Below are 24096 nucleotides of genomic sequence, written 5' to 3'. Positions count from 1 at the left end.
CCCACATCTATCCACCTCTACTACTACAGCACCCCCAAGGGTCAATGGTCTCTTGACTGGGTCTCGGCAATTGCTCAGCTTCCTGAGCAGACAGCCAGGCAGGTGTGGAGCCAGATCGGCAGGCAGCCCATAAAGTAGACAACATTCACTGCTGAGAGAGCCCCAGAAAAGTAAGTTCTGGAAGAGAAATTCCAATCCACTGCCAACCTCAGAAGAATGGTGTTTGATTTTAGTTCACAAAGTTGGTTTGCTTGGGTTGTCATTCACTTAATGCTGTTGCAGATGAGGAACTACACCACATTCCTCATCTCTTCCTCATGCTCAGTCTGCCTTTTCTCTTTCATGTTATAGAACAGCAGGAAAGCCAGAAAGATAAGAGAATTTTATTTGTAAAGTCTTTGGCAACTAAAGAATGAAAGAAAAAAGAGCCCTGGCCATAGCTCCATGGGTTACAGCATCAGCCCAAAGCACAGAGGCTGCCGGTTTGATCCCTGGTCAGAGCACATACAGGAACAGATCGATGTTCCTGTCTCACTCTCTCTCCCTTCCTCTCTGGCTAAAATCAAGCAATAACTAAGAAACTCAATTAAAAAAAAAAGAAAGAAAAAGAAAAATAGAATGAAAGAAAATAATTTCATTGCTATCTCAAAAAGAACATCTTTTGAACTTTCCTCCTAGCCTGAGCATCCTGGGATCCCAGAAATTCCATTTTGTTTTTGTTTTTGAGAGAGGCAGGGAAACAGACAGAATATCGAGCTGCTCTTGTATGTGCCCTGACTGGGAAATCGAACCAGCAACCTCCGCACTCCGGGATGATACTCCAACTGAGCTATCCGGCAATCCCAGAGATTCCAATTCATCTAATTCAAATCCCCATAGTAGTAGAGAGACATAATTCCCAAGGGAAGGAAATCTCAGACAGAAGCCATTTAACAAATGTGCAGTGCCTTCTGGCAGCGAGGGTAGTAGGACATACACTGTCCCTGAGTCAAGCTGGGTGAGGGCAAGGACACCAGGTGGCTGAAGACAATCACCCCTCAGCTGGGGTAGAGGAGCCAGCTGAGCCTTGAAACAAAGCGGCCTGGGAAGTGCCTCTGGTGAAGGTTAATGTCTCTGCATCTCCAGCCTGGGAGGTAGAGTTGGACGGAGGGGTGAATGCTTTCTTGCCTTCAGCTAGAGCCTTAAAATGCTGCAAGGAAAGAGAGGAGGGAACATGGAGTATCTGGGATATGCCAAAGGCTACATTTTAGCAAGAACCAAATTTTTACAACTTTGAAGCTCCAATTTTCTCCCAATTCTACTTTCAAAACAATTTCTCCCAACTCTTTGAAAAACAGCTAGAAATCTGCCCTACCTATGACAAAAATAAACCCTTTTCCCTTTCTTCCTGTTCCCATTCATTAGGCCACCTGAGTCTCCTGAAGAATGAGGGGTCTTCTGTAGATCTTTACCTAGCCTCTTCCAAAGCCCACCACATCTCCTCTACTTCCACTTCTTTAAAAGCCCACCCCTGCCTGCTTTGTAGTCTCTTAATTATGGACAGGGTAATGGTAACTACAGGCAAAGACAAACATCTTCCATTGTCACAGGACACAGGACACAGTCACAGCTGAACCAAAATAGTGGAGACTGCAGCAATCCTTACTACAACTTACCGTATTTCCCCATGTATGAGACGCACCTTAATTTGGGGGCCCAAAATTTGAAAAAAATGTATTACATGAAGTTATTGAATTCAAGTTTTATTCATCATAAAACTCATACAACTCCTCATCACTGTCAAAACTCCCATTCATTAGCTTGTCCTCATCTGTGTCTAGTGATGAATCACTGTCTTCAACAACTGCAAAAATGAGCACGAAAAAGAGGGAAATGCAAGTAAAAAAACTATACTGTATAAGACACACCCAGTTTTTTTTTTGTTGTTGTTTTGTTTTTTGTTTTGTTTTTTTTTTTCATTTTTCTGAAGCTGGAAACAGGGAGAGACAGTCAGACAGACTCCCGCATGCGCCCGACCGGGATCCACCCGGCACGCCCACCATGGGGCGATGCTCTGCCCACCAGGGGCCGATGCTCTGCCCCTCCGGGGCGTCGCCATGTCGCGACCAGAGCCACTCTAGCGCCTGAGGCAGAGGCCACAGAGCCATCCCCAGCACCCGGGCCATCTTTGCTCCAATGGAGCCTTAGCTGCGGGAGGGGAAGAGAGAGACAGAGAGGAAAGCGCGGCGGAGGGGTGGAGAAGCAAATGGGCGCTTCTCCTGTGTGCCCTGGCCGGGAATCGAACCCGGGTCCTCCGCACGCTAGGCCGACGCTCTACCGCTGAGCCAACCGGCCAGGGCCGACACACCCAGTTTTTAGACCCCAAATTTTTCGAAAAATGGCGCATCTTATACATGGGGAAATATAGTAAGTCAATCTCTAATGCTAGACTTACCTCTGAGTTCTTGAATTCTGAGTAGAGGGAAAACAGCAGATGGAGTGACTGAATCCGACTCTTGTAGATAGGAATGTCTAAGATGGCTGAAATCAAGAATTCTCATAAGCAGAACCAAATAAAAGTCCAGGACTTATGGGGCATTTCTAGGAGAGCAGCCAATCTCCTCCCAGATGGGACATGTTACTGTGGCTCTGAGAGTTAAACCCCAGCAGATAAGTCGTATAAGCCCAAACACTTTCTTTGAGTGCTGCCAATAGCACACATGGCTTAGAGTGAAGGCTGTAGCTCAGGATGCTCTCTTCCTAGGGTAAACAGGATTTTTCAAAAGTCCTGTGTGTTTATACGGAGATGGGGACAAGGAAGGGATGGAAAAGCTTACCACATATCTTGTCAATGTACTCTGCCAGGCTGCAATCAATCTCTGCTGTGGGCAGGCTCACCTAGGAGGGGCAACGGACATATCAAGGTCAAAAGGCTGAACTCACTCTCTCTCTCTCTCTCTCTCTGAAGAAAAAAGAGCTCCTAGCATAAGTCATATGCATTATGGGCTAAAAGGCATTCCTCCAAAATCTATACGTTGCAGTCCTAACCCCTAGTCAGAGGCAAATTTAACAGCAGGCACACCAGGCGTGCTAATATGTTTGAGCTAATATGTTTGCGTCCCGACTTCTGAAGGGTCCCGAAAAAACCCAGCTTTACACTTTTTTCTAATGTAAGGAGCCCAATATTTTCTTCTGCACCCAGGGCTGCCTCAACCAACCTTGATCCACCTCTGCCCCTAGTACCTCAGAACATGACTGTATTTGGAGATAGAATCTTTTTTTTTTTTTTGCAATAGAGAGATGAGAAGCATCAACTCGTAGTTGTTCACTGATTGCTTTCTTATATATGCCTTGACCAGGGGGCTCCAGCCGAGCCAGTGACCCCTTGCTCAAGTCAGCGACCTTGGGCTCAAGCCAGCAACCATGGGGTCATGTCTCCGATCCCATGCTAAAGCCAGTGACCCCGCACTCAAGCCAGCGACCTTGGGGTTTTGAACCTGGGTCCTCAGCCTCCCAGGCCAACACTCTATCCACTGTGCTACTGCCTGGTCAGGCTATTATCAGACTTTCTTTCTTTTTTTTTCTTCAGACTTTCAATTTCTAAAAAAATGCAAGTTAAAATCCTGAAATGGCATTACACTCACATAGTAAAGTGGGTAGGACTACAGTGTTATCAGATTGAATCCTCCTGTCTAGGAACATGGCTCAGCTCCTCATTCATTCAGATCTTGTGTCTGCCCTTCATTAATGTTTTATCATTTGTTTTCAAATAAATATTACCAATTTCTTTTTTTTTGTGAGACAGAGAGAGGGACAGATAGGGATGGGCAGACAGACAGGAAGGGAGAGAGATGAGAAGCATCAGTTCTTCGTTGTGGCTCCTTAGTTTCCTTAGTTGTTCACTGACTGCTTTCTCATATATGCCTTGACTGGGGGGATACAGCAGAGCAAGTGACCCTTTGCTCAAGCCAGCAACCTTGGGCTCAAGCCAGTGACCCTAGACTTCAAGCCAGTGACCTTTGGGCTCAAGCCAGCAAACATAGGGTCATGTTTATGATCCTATGCTCAAGCCAGCGACCCCTTGCTCAAGCCAGATGAGCCCATGCTCAAGCCGGTGACTTTGGGGTTTCAAACCTGGGTTCTCTGTGTCCTAGTCTGACACTCTATCCACTGTGCCACTGCCTGGTCAGGCAAATCTTACCAATTTCTTATTAAATGTATTCCTGTATTTCTTCTAATTTAATTTTTAGAGAAAGATATGAGAGAGAGAGAGAGAGAGAGAGAGAAGGGGGAAGGAGCAGGAAGCATCAACTCCCAGATGTGCCTTGACCAGGCAAGCCCAGGGTTTCGAACCGGCGACTTCAGCATTCCAGGTCAATACTCCTGTATTTTTAAAATCTGGGGTATTATGATTAGGACATCAGCTTCTTAGAATAGCATAAATATCACTATGGAAAAAGGCATGCCTAACATAATAATACAGGAAATATATATACATGTTCACCAAAAGGTAGGTGTTACAATGTTCATAGAAATATTATAACAATGTTGTAGTAATATTATATTTGTAATAACCCAAAACTGGAATATACCCAAATGGCTACCATAGAATAGATAAATTGTCACATATTCAAACAACTTGATATCATGCAGTAAGGAGAAAAAATGTGCAACAGTGTATGAAACAATGTAGATAAATCTTCATATGGATGCAAAATACAGATGAGTAAAAGAAATAGGGCACAAAAGAGCTCTCTTACCTTTAGGTAAAATGCAAAATAGGCAAACCTGATCTATGCTATTAGAAATCAGGATAGTGGTGCCTGGTCTGTAGTGGCCCAGTGGACAGAGCATTGACCTGGAATGCTGGGGTTCAAAACCCCAGGCTGGCCCAGTCAAGGCACATAGAAGCAACTAGTATGAGTTAATGCTTCTTGCTCCTCTCCCCCCTTTCCTCTCTCTCTTCTCTCTCTAAGCCAATAAATACATTTATAAAGAAATCGGAATCATGGTTATGTTGGGACATGGAAGCAAGAGAGGGCTTCTTAGGATGCTAGCAATGTTCTGTTTTTGATCTAATGTGTTGATTCACACAGAGGTGTTCAACTGGTGAAAATTAATTAACATATGTACATTTCTGATTGAGTATTACCCTCCAATTAATAATTTAATAATGGCCCTGGTCAGATAGCCCAGTTGGTTAGTGTCATCCTGATGCGCAGAGGTTGCCGATTTGATCCCCGGGCAGGGCACATAAAGAAACAGATAGATGTTTCTGTCTGTCTGTCTGTCTGTCTCTCTCTCTCCCTTCCTCTTTCCCAAAAATCAATAATAAAAAAATACGTTAATAATGATAATAATATAAGAAGAAAGAAAACACTGGGCCCAAGTGTGAATGCTGTACTTTCTTAGCTCCTGCTACCTTCTACTCACCTTGCCCAGAAGCTCTTCAAACTCTGGGGGCCATTCCTGCATCAGTGTGTCAATGTCAGGCATGGGCCTAAAAGTGTGGACATACCGTAAGTATAAACAAGCAACAGATGACATCAATAATCTCTGGATCAGGACATTTAGGATGAAGGGAGGTTCTCAATCTGGCACATGAGGGTTTTAGGAGAACACAGACTGGGCAAACAAAACTTGTCCAGGGCCTGGGTTTAGAGAAGTTGGCTGAGCAGCAATACCAGATAAGGGACAGTCTTTACGATTGCAATCTCAGCCAACAGCTGTCAGGACCCACAGGACCTCATGTTGATCAAACACGTCCACAGCCTTTGGGCCCTCTTCTTAGACGCAATGGGTGCACAGGCAGAGTGAAGGTTACCATGAGTCACAATGGTGGAGAATGTGACATTTCTTACCTGGTATAGTGTACAGTTGCAGGGGGCTTAGAACGATGTAGCTCAGAGATGCTCTCGATCCATGTGTCAATGGCTTTGGGATTCTTTTCTGCGTCTTCCAGGCTCTTGACTTTCATGTGTTGCTGGAAAAACAAGGGGAAGGCCTGATGGGTGGCACTGAAGCAGCTCTGTTTGTACAGTGACTTATCACAGCTGCTACTTCATATACAAAGCAGCTGATGAAAGGGGAAGCCTGACAGCAGCCCAATGAAGAATATATGGAACACTGATAAAATTTTCCAGTCATAGGAAAGGAGCAGGTTGGTAAGACAGAACTGACCATAGTAAGATACCTGCTGGGGTGGCTAAAATTAAAAAGACAGCAGTAACATGTGCTGGTAAGGACATGGAAAAAACAGCACTCTCATTCAGTACTGGTGGGAATGTAAAATAGCTTGGCCACTTTGGAAAACAGTTTGGCATTTCCTCAAAACATGAAAAAGTTACCATATGGTCCAGTAATCCCACTCTTAGATGTATATATATATAACAGAAATAAAAATACAAGTCTATGCAAAAACTTGTCCATGTTCATGGCAGCATAATTAATAAAAGTGCAAACAACTGACAAATGGATAAACAAAACATGGTCTGTCCACACAATGGAGTACTGTATATTCAGCCACTAAAAAGAATGAAGGAGCTTCCAGGGTTAGGAGCAGGGAGAAATGAGGAGTGGTTACTAATGGGTACAAGGTTTCTTTTGGAATGATAAAAATGTTCTTAGATGCTAATGGTTCTACAATTCCATGAATATACTAAAGATCACTGAATTGTATGATTTAAAACAGTGAGTTTTATGGTAGGTAAATTTTATCTCAATGAAACTTTGTTATTTAAAAGGCTGTCCTGAAAGCATGGGCACCCCTTTTAGCAGGCAGTCAGTCCACTGGGCAAACACCAGCAAGGCCTCCAATCCGGCCCTCCAGCTGGGGCCCATGTAAGGCTGGTGTCTTACTGTGATGTTGTGCTGTTTGGAGTTCTCCATTAACCAGAGTGAGAGCACCGTAGGGTCTGACTGCTTTGTAGAAGGCTCATCTAATACCAACAGGCCAAGGTTGTCAGGCTTTCCATCAGGACGTGGGACCTAGTTAAGAGAAAACAGAAAAAAATGAAAAGGACATAAAAAGGCCACACATCTTGTTTCCAATAAACTGAAGAGGAAGAACACTTCTGGTTCATCATGATTATTATTAGTATTAAAAAGTCTGCCTCTATATCATACTGTACTAAAATCCTATCTAGAAAACATGTATAAATGATCTATAGGACCTTAAACATAAAGCTGAAGTCATAGATAATTAGGTGGCAAATACATGACAAATTTTTAACATATAATGAGGTAATTAAGTATTACCTAATAGCAATGACTATAGTCATTTTCTAACAAAATGAAGCCTGACCAGGCAGTGGTGCAGTGGATAGAGTATCAGACTGTGACACGGAAGACCCAGGTTCGAATCCCCGAGGTTGCCAGCTTGAGCGCGGGCTCATCTGGTTTGAGCAAGGCTCACCAGCTTGAACCCAAGGTTGCTGGCTTGAGCAAGGGGTTACTCGGTCTGCTGTAGCCCCTAATCAAGGCACATATGAGAAAGCAATCAATGAACAATTAAGGTGCTGCAATGAAGAATTGATGTTTCTCATCTCTCTTCCTGTCTGTCCCTATCTGTCCTTCTCTCTGTCTCTGTCACACACACATACAAAAAGGAACTCTAACAAAATGAAGAATGTATATATATATATCAAGGTAGCTAACACTTTTCAAGAAAATTAGTGGAACTGGGAGAGTTATAGAGGGGTCAGAAGAAACACCTATGGACCATTTTTAGGATGGTCTGAACCATACCTTTAAGAATGCATCAATATCCCCAACAGCTGGGATAAAATCAGGAATGAAAGGTTTCAGTTTGTGATCGAGGTCAATCAACTGAGGTGTATACCTAGAAAATATTGCCAAGGGAAGATGGAAAGACAGAAACTTACTTTACTATTCAGGTTAAAAAAAAAACACTAAAGATAATGGATGGCCTTGTTTTCAACTAGAGGTAGGAAAGGATAAGGTGGGGCCTGGGGGTTTAGGGTAAGAAGTCTAATACTCACATACTTATATATTGGAAGAGTTCCTTAACCTCAGCAGAAACTGGCAAATGCTCATAATCTACAGGATTGTAGGCTCTGGGGAAAAAAAACAACAACATGATGCAAGGTGGCCAGAGATGAATCGATGTTGATGGGCCCTGGTTCAGCCCGTGTTACTACAATCACAGGGCACGCAACTCTGAAGCTAGCTGCTGCTCCACCCACCTCTGCCTTTCCTGGGTGGTTCATAAGGCAACTTTAAAATGTATTAAAGTTAGCTCTCAGATATCTCGGATAATAAAGTAGAACAGAGCTGCAGAAAATCCAAAACGTAATTTTTAAAATTCTTAGAATATGGCAGAAATTGTTTTCTCTTTTTTGAATGAAAGGGGTGAAGAGAAAAGATGGGATGAGATTTTAATTTGACAAAAAAAGTTTGCCCCAAGAGAAAAAGGAATTTTTGCAAAGATGTTTTTCACAGTGTCATTTATAGAAGTAAAAAATTAGAAACAAAATATCTAATATTTGAATAATGCTTAGATATGTTTAAGTTGAATATTGTATAGTTACTAAAAAATACTCGTACTATATATACAGTAAAAAAATAAAAATAAAAATAGAACATATGAAGCCTGACTAGACAGTGACGCAGTGGATAGAGCGTTGACCTGGGATGCTGAGGACCCAGGTTCAAAACCCCGACCCAGGTCACCAGCTTGGCTGCAGATTCATCTGGTTTTAGTGCCAGCCTCCAGACACCAGCTTGAGCATGGGATCACTGACATGATCCCAAGGTCACTGGCTCACTGGAGCGCCACGGTCCTCCTGCCCCACCCCGCCCCGCCCCGCCCTGTCAAGGCACATATGAGAAGCAATCAATGAACAACTAAAGCAGCGGTTCTCAACCTGTGGGTCGCGACCTACAGGTTGAGAACCGCTGAACTAAAGTAATGCAACTATGAGTTGATCCTTCTCATTTCTCTCTTTTCTTGGTTCTGTTTCTCTCAGCAAAAAATAAATAAAAATATAATAGAACACATTAATTATAATTAAGTAAAATGTACATTGACAAAGCATGTAAGTGACTTTGAAAGTTATTAATAAGGTTGTTCTGGGGAGAGTTGTTTAAAAAAAAATTAAGTAGGTTAACCTGACCAGGCAGTGGCGCAGTGGATAGAGTGTCGGACTGGGATGCGGAAGACCCAGGTTCGAGACCCCAAGGTCGCCAGCTTGAGCATGGGCTCATCTGGTTTGAGCAAAAGTTCACCAGCTTGGATCCAAGGTCGCTGGCTCGAGTAAGGGGTTACTCGGTCTGCTGAAGGTCCGTGGTCAAGGCACATATGAGAAAGCAATCGATGAACAACTAAGGTGTCGCAACGAAAAACTAATGATTGATGCTTCTCATCTCTCTGTTCCTGTCTGTCTGTTCCTATCTATCCCTTTCTCTGACTCTCTCTCTGTCTCTGTAAAAAAAAAATTAAAAATAAAAAAAAATTAAGTAGATTAATAACTTAAAGTTTCCCCTATTATATATAATTTATGATCACGAAGTAAATTGGGAAGCATGAAAAGTCAGTCTGGTATGAAACATTTTCCTCATTTGCTTAGTGTCTACTTGCATGCAGGTAAAGAATCCAAAGGTAAGTATTTTTATTTTTATTCAACTAATTTAATAAATGATGCATGTACATGACATAAAATAAAAGGTACAAAATGCATACCACAGGCCCTGGCAGGGTGGCTTAGTGGATAAAGTGTTGTCTCTCAGCACACCGAGGTCATGGGTTCAATCCATGGTCGGGGCACATATGAAAAGCAATCAATGAGTGCACAACTAAACGGAACTAAGTGGAATAACTAGTTGATGCTTCTCTCTCTCTTCCTTCCCCTTTCTCTTTTTCTCCCTATCAATGGAAAAATTTTAAAAATATATACAATGAAAATTTATGTCTCCCTTCTATCCTGTCCCCTTGCCACCAAGTTCCCCTCCCAAAAGAAATCACTATTATTAGTTTCTACTGTATCCTATAGATAGGCTCTGTAATACTTGTTTTGAACACATGGTAACAAAGCATAAACACTTCTATACCTTTTAAAAAAGTAATAGTATTTCTTGGAGACTGTTATTTATCAGTGCAAAGAGTGCTGCCTCATTCTTTTTTTTTTTTTTTTTACAGAGACAGAGAGAGTCAGAGAGAGGGATAGACAGGGACAAACAGACAGGAACAGAGAGATGAGAAGCATCAATCATTAGTTTTTCATTGCTCATTGAAACACCTTAATTGTTCATTGATTGCTTTCTCATATGTGCCTTGACCGCGGGCCTTCAGCAGACTGAGTAGCCCCTGGCTTGAGCCAGCGACCTTGGGCTCAAGCTGGTAAGCTTTTGCTCAAACCAGATGAGCCCTCGCTCAAGCTGGCAACCTTGGGGTCTCGAACCTGGGTCTTCCGCATCCCAGTCTGACGCTCTATATCCACTGCGCCACTGCCCGGTCAGGTTGCCTCATTCTTTTCAATGGCTAGATAGAATTCTACTGAATGGTTACATTGTCACTTAACCAGCAATTATATTTTAAATGGGTCCTAGAATCCACTTTAAAACCTATAGGGCCCTGGCAGGGTAGCTCAGTTGGTTGGAGTGCTGTCCTGATACACCAAGGTTGAGGGTTCGATCCCTGAGTCAGGGCACATACAAGAATCAACCAATGAATGCAGGATGAGTGAAACAAGAAATTGATGTTTCTCTCTATCTAAAATCAGTATGTAAAGAATTTTTTTAATTATTAAAAAGAAACCTATAGGAGTGGGCCATGACTAATCTAACACCAAGGTTTGGAACAGGGTGAGAGGTTTTTTTTTCTTTCCCAACCTAACTTTTTAAAATTATTTATTATTATTATTTTTTTTTTTGGGGGGGGGGTATTTTTCTGAAGTTGGAAACGGGGAGGCAGTCAGACAGACTCCCGCAAGCGTCCAACCGGGATCCACCCAGCATGCCCACCAGGGGGCGATGCTCTGCCCATCTGGGGCATTGCCCTGTTGCAACCAGGGCCATTCTAGCACCTGAGGCAGAGGCCATGGAGCCATCTTCAGCACCTGGGCCAACTTTGCTCCAATGGAGCCTTGGCTGCAGGAGGGGAAGAGAGAGAGACAGAGAGGAAGGAGAGGGGGAGGAGTGGAGAAGCAGATGGGTGCTTCTCCTGTGTGCCCTGGCCGGGAACCGAACCCGGGACTCCTACACGTCAGGCCGATGCTCTACCACTGAGACAACTGGCCAGGGCTTATTTTTTTATTTTTTTACAGAGACAGAGAGAGGAATAGATAGGGACAGACAGGAATGGAGAGAGATGAGAAGCATCAATCATCAGTTTTTCATTGCAACACCTTAGTTGTTCATTGATTTGCTTTCTCATATGTGCCTTGACTGTGGGCCTTCAGCAGACCAAATAACCCCTTGCTCAAGCCAGCGACCTTGGGTCCAAGCTGGTGAGCTTTTTTGCTCAAACCAGATGAGCCTGCGCTCAAGCTGGCGACCTCGGGGTCTCGAATCTGGGTCCTCCACATCCCAGTCCGACGCTCTGTCCACTGCGCCACCACCTGGTCAGGCTAGTTATTATTTTTTTTGTGTGTGTGACAGAGATAGAGACAGAGAGAGGGACAGATAGAGACAGACAGACAGGAAGTGAGAGAGATAAGAAGCATCAATTGTTCATTGCAGCAAGTTGTTCATTGATTGCTTTCTCATATGTGCCTTGATCGGGGGCTACAGCAGACCAAGTGACCCCTTGCTGAAGCCAGTGACCTTGGGCTCAAGCTGATTTGTTGTTCCACTTATTTATGCATTCATTGGTTGATTCTTGGATGTGCCCTGACTGGAGATCAAACCCACAATCCTGGCTGTCAGGGTGATGCTCTAACCAACTGAGTAACTGGGCAAGGACCCAGGGTAAGAGGTTTTTTCTTAAGAATCATTCAGAAGAACTTGCTTCAATGTGGGGCTCCTGAAGTACCTATGCTCTGCTTGTTGAAAAAGGGTATGAGCTTGAAGTCGTCTACTCCTATGCATGTATGCTCTCCATGCTAAACAGAAATGCTTTGCTATGTACATACATTTATCTTCTTTTCCTCACAATGTGAACTCCCTGAAGTCAGGGACCATCTTTTACTAAGAAAAACCTCATGAACCCTGAGCCCACGAATGTTTCAGACAGTGCATGTGACATCATGGGACTCAATGAGCCAGAAAAGAATGAAAACTCATTATGTTGAGTTTCTGAGACATCTGAAAATCTGAAATAGACATAGAAAAAGATACTAGAATTTCACTTTTATTTTTGGGGGGGAACAGAGACAGAGAGAGTCAGAGAAAGGGACAGAGACAGGCAGCAAGAAGGGAGAGAGATGAGAATCATCAATTCTTCCTTGCGGCACCTTAGTTGTTCATTGATTACTTTCTCATATGTGCCTTGGTCGGGGGGCTACAGCAGACTGAGTGACCCCTTGGTCGAGCCAGCGACCTTGGGCTGAAGCTGGTGAGCCTTGCTCAAACCAGATGAGCCCGCGCTCAAGCTGGCGACCTTGGGGTCTCGAACCTGGGTCTTCCACATCCCAGTCCAATGCTCTATTCACTGAGCCACCACCTGGTCAGGCTGGAATTTCACTTTTAACTGATGTCCTCTTAGCCCATGTTTTGAAGGGGGTGCTTTCCTCACCCTTCCAGAGGAGCTCCGTGCTCTTCATCATCATCATCATCTTCATCAGATGAGTCATCTTCATCCTCATCCTCATCCTCGTCATTTTCACTAAAGCCCTGTTGAGGTGTCAGCTGCGAGGTCTTCTTCTCCTGAAATAAGGCAAGGTAGGCACAGAAAGACCCACATAAAGAAAAATTTAGTGTCCCTCTGCCCAGCTTTCTCTGGGCACTCTAACCATTACCCTCCCAGCTGGCACCGCCTCACCAGAGAGAAGACAGCATTCCCCAGAAGTGCCCGACAACCATCTGCTTCTGCTTACTACAAACTGCGTCCCCACTCTCTTTAACCAAATTCTGTTTCCCTGCTTGAGGTCTGGGAATAAATTTTACCCCATATATCTGTTTCACCTATTACTTAGGATATCCTGAGATCTCTGCACAAACTATCTGGGAGTTCAACTGTAAAACTTTTTGAGAAACTCTAGGAACTTTTTTTTTTCTTTTCTTTTCTTTTCTTTCTGAAGCTGGAAAAAGGGAGAGACAGTCAGACAGACTCCCGCATGCGCCTGATCGGGATCCACCCGGCACGCCCACCAGGGGCGACGCTCTGCCCACCAGGGGGCGATGCTCTGCCCCTCCGCGGCGTCGCTCTGCTGCGACCAGAGCCACTACAGCGCCTGGGGCAGAGGCCAAGGAGCCATCCCCAGTGCCCGGGCCATCTTTGCTCCAATGGAGCCTTGGCTGCGGGAGGGAAAGAGAGAGACAGAGAGGAAGGAGGGTGGGGGTGGAGAAGCAAATGGGCGCTTCTCCTATGTGCCCTGGCCGGGAATCGAACCTGGGTCCCCTGCACGCCAGGCCAACGCTCTACCGCTGAGCCAACCAGCCAGGGCCTCTAGGAACTTTTTGAGAAAGGCAAATGGGGAAAGATAAAGTGGGGAAGACAAACTTTTAGGGGATCTTAGTACTCACAGAGATCTCAGGGAGGAAATCTAGCATTTAATTTGCAAGACTGCCCAGAGTAAGCTGCTTGTAACTACCAAAAGAAGGAAGTTCATCATCCACCCCATGCCTGAATTCTCATCAGCAGATGCAGAGACTATTGGTTTTCTATTTCCATTCTCTTCGGTGGGTATCTAACTAATCCCTATTTCCCTTCCCTCCTCCCATAAGTTACATAGAGCTGCTTCTGTTGTTGGCATTACAACATACCTTTCTGAGCTTCTGGTTCTCTATGTACCATCCCATCCTCTTAAGTCCATGAGAAGGGGTCTGGTGGTGCTTGGGGCTTGCAGGGGCAGTTGGGATGGGGTCCATGTCTTTGCCTCTGTGGCCTGGAGCCTGTGGAATCCCCTCACTTAGAACCTGAAGGATGACCAATTGGCCCCCTTTAAAAGTAGGTTTTGAAAGCTTGGTTTCCATATACTATATGGTTAGGACTGAGATTAATAGATATTTGGTTCTGCCTGACCTGTGGTGGCGCAGTGGATAAAGCATCGACCTGGAAATGCTGAGGTCGCCGGTTCGAAACCCTGGGCTTGCCTGGTCAAGGCACATATGGGAGTTGATGCTTCCAGCTCCTCCCCCTTTCTCTCTCTCTCTCCCTCTCTCTCCTCTCTAAAAATTAATAAATAAAATTTAAAAAAAAAAACCTTAAAAAAATAGATATTTGGTTCTAGTTTATAACTTATTTAATTTTTTTTACAGTAAAACAGCTATTGGCACATAAAACTATGACACATTACAGGACATGAAAAACTGCTTTTGGTCATATTTTCCTCTAAGCATAATACAGATTTATTATACATAGATAAAAATATATTTTAATCTATAATATGTGTGACAGATGACATAGAGTTGCAGAATTTATTCAGTGACTAAGCCCTATTGGTATACAATTGATAAACATTTCCCATAGTGTCCTTTCTTAATTTAAAATCTGCCAAAATTATCCTTGGTTACATGGGAAGCAGTTTGGCAAAGAGAGCTTTTAAAGAATATTGATTATCAAAAATGGATCCTTTCTGCTGACTCTGGGTGCATACTAAATTGGAAACATAAATGAACCTTCCTCTCTCTCTAAAATCAATAAATAAGCCCTGGCCAAATAGCTCGATTGGTTAGAGCTTCCTCCTGAAGTGTAGAGGTTGCCAGTTTGATCCCCTGTTAGGGCACATACAGAAACAGATTAATGATCCTGTCTCTCTCTCCTTCTTTCTAACAATCAATAAAAATATATATTTTTAAAAACAATAAGCCTAGGGTATTTCTTCCAGGAAGCAGGTAAACTGATCTCATTTGCACAAGGGCCACTTAACTATGTCTTGCCTGAATAGTCAGGTTTTTTATTCTTCCCTCGAAGATCTCTGTTGTGGGTGTTGATAGTCTTATTTTCTGCTTTGTTTAATACATAGTGTTTCCTTTATTCATCCTACCTCAATGCCCCACTCATATTTCAGGCTGGGACCTACTCCTAATTTAGAGCTCTCTTTCCCCCTTTTGACAACTTCTATTATGAATCTACTTTTGCCACCCAGCTTAGTGTATCCCAAGGTTCTCTTTACTAAGCCACAGTTGCAGAGCTCCAGGGAAAAGCAACCTGGTCTCATCTCTTCAGGCAGAGGAGAACAGAAGCTCCATCTCCACACATGCTGCAGATGACTTTTCCAGTCTACCTGAATTATTACCAGCTAGAAGCAGCAGTCATTGTGAGCTGCAAAGTATAGAATTGTGACAATTCCAGTGACATGCGGACTTTTCCTGGACTCCTGCTCCTTGGGACGGCCCCTAACAGAGCTGAACAGACTGAACTGGGGTTGGGTTGCATTTATCAGGGACTTGGCATGGTGTTGGGGCCAACTTGGACTTGGTGAACTTGTTAAGGACACTACTCTTTTATGGATTCTTGCTGTATTGGCCAAGAGTTTGCTTAAAGGCTTTAATCACTGTAAAAAAAAATAGAAGACTGGATAAAGAATATGTGACACATAACACCATGGTATACTATTCAGCCATAAGAAATGATGACATCAGATCACTTACAACAAAATGGTGGGATCTTGATAACATTATACAGAGTGAAATAAGTAAATCAGAAAAAAAACAAGAACTGCAGGATTCCACACATTGGTGGGACATAAAAACGAGACTAAGAGACATGGACAAGAGTGTGGTGGTTACAGGGGGCAGGGGGAGGGAAGGAGGGAAAGGGGGAGGGGGAGGGGCACAAAGAAAACTAGATAGAAGGTGACGGAGGACAATCTGACTTTGGGTGATGGGTATGCAGCATGGTTGAATGACAGGATGGCCTGGACATGTTTTCTTTGAATATGTGTACCCTAATTTGTTGATGTCATCAGATCACTTACAACAAAATGGTGGGATCTTGATAACATTATACAGAGTGAAATAAGTAAATCAGAAAAAAACAAGAACTGCAGGATTAAAATTAATAAAGATTTTTTTATTAAAAAATAAAAAAAGCTAATGATAGTAAAAAATAAAAAAATTTAATAATAATAATAAATAAATAAATAAAAATAACAAAAAAATAAACATAAATGAGCCTTGAATATTGACCACATCATGATGAAGACTAGAAAAATTTAGGTTGAATATATAAAATTAGAAAGTCAATTTAGGAAAATTGTTCAGTTTTCTTTTGTCTGCTTCAAAGTTGTGCTATGCAAAATCCCTGATCTAAAAGCAGAGAACTTTAGTCTGGCCTGTGGTGGCACAGTGGATAAAGCATCAACCTGGCATGCTGAGGTCACCAGTTCGAAAACCTGGGCTTCCCTGGTCAAGGCACATGCAGGAATTGATGCTTCCTGCTCCTCCTCTCTTCCCTCTCTCTCTTTCTCTCTCTAAAAATGAATAAATAAAATAATTTTAAAAATAAAATAAAAGCAGAGACCATTATATACCACAAACAAACGCCTAAATATTACTTGGTGAGTAAGATGTTAAACAGCACACTAGTCACAAAGTAAGGCTATCTTAAAATGTTCCTTTTTAGACTTTTTATGAAATTAGTTGATATCACTACAGCTTTCTGCATTCTTTAAATATTCTTCTCTAGCCTGACCTGTGGTGGCGCAGTGGATAAAGCGTTGACCTGGAAATGCTGAGGTCGCTGGTTCGAAACCCTGGGCTTGCCTGGTCAAGGCACATATGGGAGTTGATGCTTCCTGCTCCTCCCCCCTGTCTCTCTCTCCTCTCTCTCTCTCTCTCTCTCTCTGTCTCTCTCTCCCCCTCTCTCTCTCTTCTCTAAAATGAATAAATAAAATAAAAAAAATATTCCTCTCTACTAGAGTTTTAAAAGCTTCTGTTCTTAAAGGACAACTAAAATCTAACCATCAGACCATGTGCTAAGGCTGAACACAATGTTAAACAGTGAACATATGCAACTTTAAGGCCTCACCTGGCTTAGAGCTATAGGCATATTTCTGTCTTTCTCTCAGAAACAGGGTGATTCTCTAGGTTCACAGAATAACAATAAAGTGGCATCTGGGTCTTAATTTTTTTAAATGCAGATTCTCAGTCCCCATCCAGAACTACTGAATTAGAGACTTAAAGGTAAATGCCTGGAAATTTATATTTTTAGCAAACACTCCAAGTAATTATCTTAATAAGCAAGTCTGGAATTATTGTTTTAAGCATTTGTTTATTGTCAACACTTGTAGTACTGCCAATACTTTGTGAACAAGACCTTGATTTTGAAGTCTTAAGTGCTGGCCCTGACCAGTTAGCTCAGTCAGAGCGTCATCCTGTGACACCAAGGTTGTGAGTTTGATCCCCAATCAGGGCACATACAGAAAGCGACCAATGATGCACAGCTAGTCTGACTAGTGGTGGCACAGCGGATAGAGTGTCAACCTGAACACTGAGGCCCCAGGTTCAAAACCCTGAGGTCAAGGGCTTGAGCGCAGGGTCACTGGCTTGAGCGTGGGATCACTGACATAATCCTAAATTTGCTGGCTTGAGCCCAAGTTTGCTGGCTTAAGCAGCAAGGGGTCACTGGCTCAGCTGAAGCCCCCCACCCCACCATCAAGGCACGTATGAGAAGCAGTCAATGGACAACTAAAGTGAAGCAATTATGAATTATGCTTTTCACTCTCTCCTCCCCCCTCTCAAAATTAACCCCCCCAAAAATATACAACTAATTGGAACACAATGAATGCTTTCCCCCCTTTCTCTCCGTCTCTCTAAAATCAATCAAAAAATAAAATTAAGTGCCCTAGTTCATTCTTATGATCAAAAAAGTTTGCAAAAAAAAAAAAAGTAAAGTTTGCAAAACACTGGCATACATTATATTAAATTACTCACCAAGCCTGACCTGTGGTGGCGCAGTGGATCAAGCATTGACCTGGAAGGCTGAGGTCACTGGTTTGAAACCCTGGGCTTGCCTGGTCAAGGCACATATGGGAGTTGATGCTTCCTGTTCCTCCCACCTTCTCTCTCTCTCTCTCTCTCTCTCTCTCTCTGTATGTGTATATGTGTGTGTGTGTGTGTCTCCTCTCTGAAATGAATAAATAAAATAAAAATTAAAAAAAAATTTTTTAAAAACCAACTTCATGGGTTTTAAATTAAAAAAAAAATTACTCACCAAAAAGTCAACTGTAATAGCAGCCTTTATTCCTGAAGGAGAGTCAAATCCTTAAGGCTCTTTCTTCCCGATTGTCAAAGGTACCCTACCACTGGAGGTCAATATTCAAGAAATGTTCACTACTGAACTGGTGTCTTCTCTAGCTACTAAAAATATCAAAGCAGAAATTCCACAAGAAGCTGTGAGTTCTACTGTACCTTGTTATTTTCCTCTTCATACTCATCAGTGCTGTTATCAGCCATAGTCTTGTTGGGAAGATGGGCAGAATAAGGAAATCCTTAGGAGAAAAGTTTTCCCTTTAGGTTACTGTTAAAATGATTTTTAGACAGATATTTTTAGTTCATAAAATTTTATAATTTGACCATTTTATGGAACATGGTTTACATGAACATCTAGCTAAAGGACAGAAGATTAAACTCTGGTCATGGCTCTGTTGATTCAATTCAACATGTATTTACTAAGCATCACTGCACTTTAGCATTGGGTAGGGCATTACACTAATTACCTGCTGTTAAATAAATAGTATAAAATCTGCCCTTAGTTTACACATTGGTGAAATGAGATTGGTAATTAGTAAATGAAAAGAGTGCTGGATTTATAGTCAGAATACTGGGTTTGAAGGACAGCTCTATCACTTGGACCGAATGACTTAACTTCTCTAAGTCTCAGTATTCCCACCTCTAAATGAGGTCATTAATACTTCTCACTCAGGACTGTTATAAAGATCAAATGAAAAAAACGTAGATGAAAGAAACTGACCCAGCTCCTGTCAAATTATAGTCACAAATATAAATCTGAATCAGTGCCCACAGAGCAATAAAAATATTCTAAACAATTAACCTAAAATATTCATAATCAGATGTCAGATATTAACTGGCATACTGTATTTCTAAATCAAATAAATGGCAATGAAACACCATTTTCTAGCCTACAAAATTGCTCAAAATGAAAATAAATGATAATATTCACAGCTGCCAAGATTAAAATCATGGTCAAGACAAAAACCTGGGTGTCTAGGCATATATATATTAATATCTATATTAATATATATATATTAATATATATATATATCCCCCAAAAATTAAAAGCGTTGACTCAAGCCTGACCAGGTCTCAAGCCTGACCAGGTGGTGGCGCAGTGGATAAAGCATGGACCTGGGATGCTGAGGTCCCAGGTTCAAAACCCCAAAGTTGCTGGCTTGAGCACGAGCTCACCAGCTTGAGCACAGGATCATCAACATGATCCCAGGTTGCTGGCTTGAGCAAGGGGCCATTGACTTGGCTTGAGCCCCTCAGTCAAGGCACATCTTAAAAGCAATCAAAGAACAACTAAAGTGACACAACTACTAGTTGACGCCTCTCATCTCTCTCCCTTTCTGTCTCTTTGAAAAAAATAAAAAGGCATTGATTCAAACAGGTACTTACTTATATACCAATATTCAATGCAGCATACTAACAATAGCAACCAAAAGATGTAAATAACACAACTAACTGTCCAACAACAAATGATAAACAAAATGTGGTTATATAGAAATAGAAAATTATTCAGCCATAAAAAAGAAGGAAATTCTGCATGACTGGTGGTGGTGCAGTGGATAAGGCGTCAACCTGGAATGCCAAAGTCACCAGCTTGAAACCCCAAGGTCTCCAGCTCTGAGCACGGGACCATCAGATTGAAAGCAGGGTTGCTAGCTTGACTGGAGGACTGTGCTTATAATTCCAAAGGTTGTCAGCTTGAGACCAAAGGTCACTGGTGTGAAAAGCCCAAGGTCACTGGCTTGAGCAAGGGGAAGCTGGCTCAACTTGAGCCCAAGGTCCTATCCCTGGTCAAGGCACATATGAGGAGCAATCAATGCACAATTAAAGTGAATGCAGCCTGACCTGTGGTGGCGCAGTGGATAAAGCGTCGACCTGGAAATGCTGAGGTCGCCGGTTCGAAACCCTGGGCTTGCCTGGTCAAGGCACATATGGGAGTTGATGCTTCCAGCTCCTCCCCCCTTCTCTCTCTCCTCTCTCTCTGTCTCTCTCTCTCCTCTCTAAAATGAATAAATAAAATTTTTAAAAAAATAAAAAAAAAAGTGAATGCAACTATGAGTTGATGCTTCTCAGTCTTTCTCCTCCTTCTCTCTCCCTTCCTGTCTCTTGTTGAAAGAAAGAAAGAAAAAGAGAGAGAGAGAGGGAGGGAGGGAAGGAGGGAGAAAAGAAAGAAAAGAAGGCAATTCTAACACATGCTACAGCATGGATGAACCTTGAAACCGTCATGCTAAGTGAAATAAGCCAGATGCAAAAAGACAGGTACTATGTTATAACACTTATGTGCTATCTAGAATAGGCAAATTCATAGAGACAAAGTAGAACAGAGGCTACAGGGAGCTGGGAGGTAGAGGGGGATGAGGAGTTTTTATTTAATGGGTACAGTTTCTGTTCAGGATGATGAAAAAGTTCTGGAGGCAGAAAGTAGATAGTTACACAACAATATGAATTTACTTAATGCCACTGAATTATACACTTAAAAAGAGTTGAAATGTCACCCCATTAAAAAAATAAAATTATATATAAAAAAAAAAGAGTTGAAATGATAAATTTTATGTTAGGTATATTTACCACAACAAACAAGCAAACAACCCTGAATGTCACCCTTGATTGCTAACTCAAGAGCCAAATCCATCCATCAGAACGTCTTAGTGATTTTCTTTCTATTCACAACTTCCTCACCATATCCTAGCCACTATCACCTCAACTCAGCCATTGCAACAGTCCTTCCAACGGTTTCCTACTTGCATCTTTCAACCCATTTCACATATATCAGCAGCAGAACCTCTAAAGCCCTGTTTATTAGGCCTCCTGCCTACCTCTGCCTACCTCCTGTTTGCCTACTCTGATATCATTCTCTCCTACTATATGTGCTGGTGGTCTCTTTCAAGTCCTCAAACTAACTCAAGTTCTTTCTGGCATCAGGGCCTTTTCACATTTCGCTTACTATTCCCCCGTTTTTTATTTTATTTTATTTTATTTTTTTGCATGTGAAAGAGATAGAGATAGAAAGACAGGGACAGATAGACTGGAAAAGAGAGAGATGAGAAGCATCAACTCATAGTTGCGGCGCCTTAATTGTTCATTGAGTGCTTTCTCATATGTGCCTTGACCAGGGTACTCCAGCCAAGACAGTGACCCCTTGCTCAAGCCAGCAACCATGGGGTCCAGCTCCTCCCCCCTTCTCTCTCTCCTCTCTAAAATGAATAAATAAAATTAAAAAAAAAATTAAAAAAATAAGTGAATGCAACTATGAGTTGATGCTTCTCAGTCTTTCTCCTCCTTCTCTCTCCCTTCCTGTCTCTTGTTGAAAGAAAGAAAGAAAAAGAGAGAGAGAGAGGGAGGGAGGGAAGGAGGGAGAAAAGAAAGAAAAGAAGGCAATTCTAACACATGCTACAGCATGGATGAACCTTGAAACCGTCATGCTTAACCTGGTGACCCCAGGGTTTTGAACCTGGGCTCAGCATCCCAGGCTAACACTCTATCCACTATACCACCACCTGGTCAGACATTGTTACATTTTTCTGGCCTACTTTTCCTCAATGTCTGGATCTGTCCCAACTTTCTGTCTCAAATGTTACCTCCTTAGGTCATCCCTGACCACCCTATCAATAGTAGATCCCACACCTCACCATCATTTTCCATAAACATCAAACTCTTTGCCTCCATCAATGCACTTACCACATTTGTAATTACGTTTGTTTATTGATTTGTCATGTCTCTCATGACTACAAGCATCAGGATGGCAGGGTCAGTGTATTTTTTAATACCTGTATGTGCAGTGCCAAGCAGAATGCTGACACATAGTATGTATTAAAAAACCGCATTGTTGAATAAATGATGGTGTCAGGTCCTCTTAAGATATTTCATTGAATATTTGTGGCAGCACAGTGGATAAAGCGTCGACCTGGAACGCTGAGGTCGCCAGTTCAAAACCCTGGGTTGCCTGGTCAAGGCAATATGGGAGTTGATGCTTCCTGCTCCTCCCCTTTCTCTCTCTCTCTCCGCCCTCTCCAAAAATGAATAAATAAATTTTAAAAATATACATATTTCATTGAGATTTTTATTGGGATTGCAGATTAAGGGCAGGTAATTGAAGTATCTTCAAAAGTGAGCAGAACAGTTTTAGCAAGTTAAAACAACAACAAAAACCTTGTATTCCCTACAGATTGTGAGCAGAGAAGTATCATGAAGTAAACGATGGTTAGAAACACTGATCAGGTTGGAGGAGACCCTGAAATCTGGGTGGCTGTCTTTTCTTTTTAATTAGTTAGAAACAGAAAGAATGGCCAGTGAAGTAACTTGATTCTGAAAGTGAACATTCACTATTATAAAATAGGAATTTCTCAGAGACAATCATGAATTCATCCTACTCTTTGTTCTGAGAAACATTTTTCTTCTTTCCTCTTCATTCCTCTCTTACCTCTGCACCTTGGGGTTGGAGTATAAATACTGGCAACCTCTTCAGAGTCGTTAATCTCTAGACGCTCATCGTATGTCTGATTTTCAACAATCTCGGTCTAAGCAAAAGGAGACATGATTACAGAGTTCATAACATGTGGCATTAAGCACTCGGTGGAGAGGTGTGATTCCAAACCAGCTCTTCCTCACCCAAGACCCCAGTTTTACATGAAACTTTGACCTCCATTCAAACTTTCCTTAAAGCTTTTTGGCCCCACGTCAATCAGTTAAGCCAATCTGCTGCAGCCCTTATACAGGAACCGCTGCCAGGCTGGCAGAGGAAGGAGGGAACCGTGCAAGGAAACAACAGCTAACTTCTGCATTAGCTCCCCAAAGCTGTTAAGATACACCCGCAGGGGCATAACAGCGTTCATTTGCAGACTGCGGCTCTCTCCAAGGCTGTAGAGGTATCTCAGGGGAGGCTGAGACTCTAGAAAGAGATCTGCCTCTGGAGTCACCTCGCTTACCAGAAGGGAGGGGAAACTCCAGTCTCTCAGCCCCATCCAATAATCCTGAAAGCATCACCCCATCTCACCCCCAACCCCCATCTTGCAGGTCAGATCCCCCTTAAGTTTCTTGGGGAGTAAAAAAAGCAAAGTGTTAAAAAAAAAAGAAAGAAAGAAAGAAAGAGGTAGATTGGTGGTGGCATGAAGGAAGGGAAGAAGGAACAGTTGTCATGGAGACGAGAACAGAACAGATAGGGCGGTGACTGAAGAGTCCACTTAAATTCCTCTTGGGACGGAGAAAGACAGCTCTCCTTCTGATAGGACCAGTACACATTACCTGCAGCCCCTCAGAATCCGTCGTTCTATATGGAAAGAACCCCGGCCTACGGCTGGGGTCTTACTCCAAGTTCCCGGCTGGACCACTTTAGGGATTCTACTCGGGGCAATCGGTCTGTTGTCAGTCGTTAGGAAAAATAAATAAATAAATCTTTAAAATCGCGGGACTTGCTTTCATTCTCGTGAGACCTCACTCGCGCGTCACGTCTTTCCAGCGAAGGCTCTAAGGATCAAGAGCGGATCAGAAAAAGCCTCTCTGGGCGACCCGGTCGCCTGTTTGTCTATGGTTTCAGTAACTATGTCTGTGGCGGCACATAGTGGCCACGGGTGGTAAAGCGAGGTGATGAATTTCGGTTCATATGGTTAGCTCGTCATTCTGAAAACACCTTGTGCAGTTTCCCCCCTTACAGGAGTACCATTGGTCATGCAATGCCTCCTATATATCAGTCTAGCCAGCATTTATGAAAATTTTCTAAGGAATAGTCTCACAACCATTTGTATGTCCTTTTTAGCATTTATATTGCATTATAGTCCTTCCCCTGAACGGTATCCCATTGCATGGGACATA

At 42.6% G+C, this 24096-nt stretch overlaps 1 protein-coding gene across 11 annotated transcripts; it reads right to left on the bottom strand.

The window, feature by feature from the left end:
* Positions 1–369: 369 nt before the first annotated feature.
* Positions 370–23750, bottom strand: IFT46 (intraflagellar transport 46). 11 transcript variants are annotated; one of them, XM_066372355.1, is made up of 16 exons: positions 23530–23750; positions 22709–22805; positions 18451–18530; positions 18254–18344; positions 17974–18166; positions 14120–14265; positions 13861–14013; positions 12671–12801; positions 7980–8054; positions 7726–7819; positions 6838–6966; positions 5841–5962; positions 5413–5479; positions 2817–2877; positions 2435–2520; positions 370–1189 (listed from the first exon to the last, which is right to left on the bottom strand). In XM_066372355.1, exons 7-16 carry the CDS (start codon positions 13963–13965, stop codon positions 1031–1033), a joined length of 1029 nt encoding a protein of 342 aa, XP_066228452.1. In that variant the 5' UTR covers positions 13966–14013; positions 14120–14265; positions 17974–18166; positions 18254–18344; positions 18451–18530; positions 22709–22805; positions 23530–23750; the 3' UTR covers positions 370–1030. The 11 variants fall into 11 exon arrangements, with proteins under 11 accessions (XP_066228452.1, XP_066228438.1, XP_066228444.1 ...); XM_066372341.1 differs by lacking the exon at positions 14120–14265; XM_066372347.1 differs by lacking the exon at positions 14120–14265 and having other exon boundaries at positions 13861–13989.
* Positions 23751–24096: the final 346 nt, after the last annotated feature.

This window comes from Saccopteryx leptura, chromosome 1 (genome assembly GCF_036850995.1).
Source record: "Saccopteryx leptura isolate mSacLep1 chromosome 1, mSacLep1_pri_phased_curated, whole genome shotgun sequence".
Lineage (NCBI taxonomy): Eukaryota > Metazoa > Chordata > Mammalia > Chiroptera > Emballonuridae > Saccopteryx > Saccopteryx leptura.
Note: the sequence above shows the minus strand (reverse complement) of the source record. Positions and strands in the feature narration are given on the sequence as shown.

Coding starts and splice junctions, on each gene's coding strand:
- IFT46 (XM_066372337.1), bottom strand. CDS start 18,495: ATGGCTGATAACAGCACTGATGAGTATGAAGAGGAAAATAACAAG. Junction 12,802..13,860: donor AGAACCAGAAGCTCAGAAAG/GTATGTTGTAAT, acceptor GCCTTATTTCAG/GAGAAGAAGACCTCGCAGCT. Junction 1,190..2,434: donor CAGAATTCAAGAACTCAGAG/GTAAGTCTAGCA, acceptor CTTTCCTTGCAG/CATTTTAAGGCTCTAGCTGA.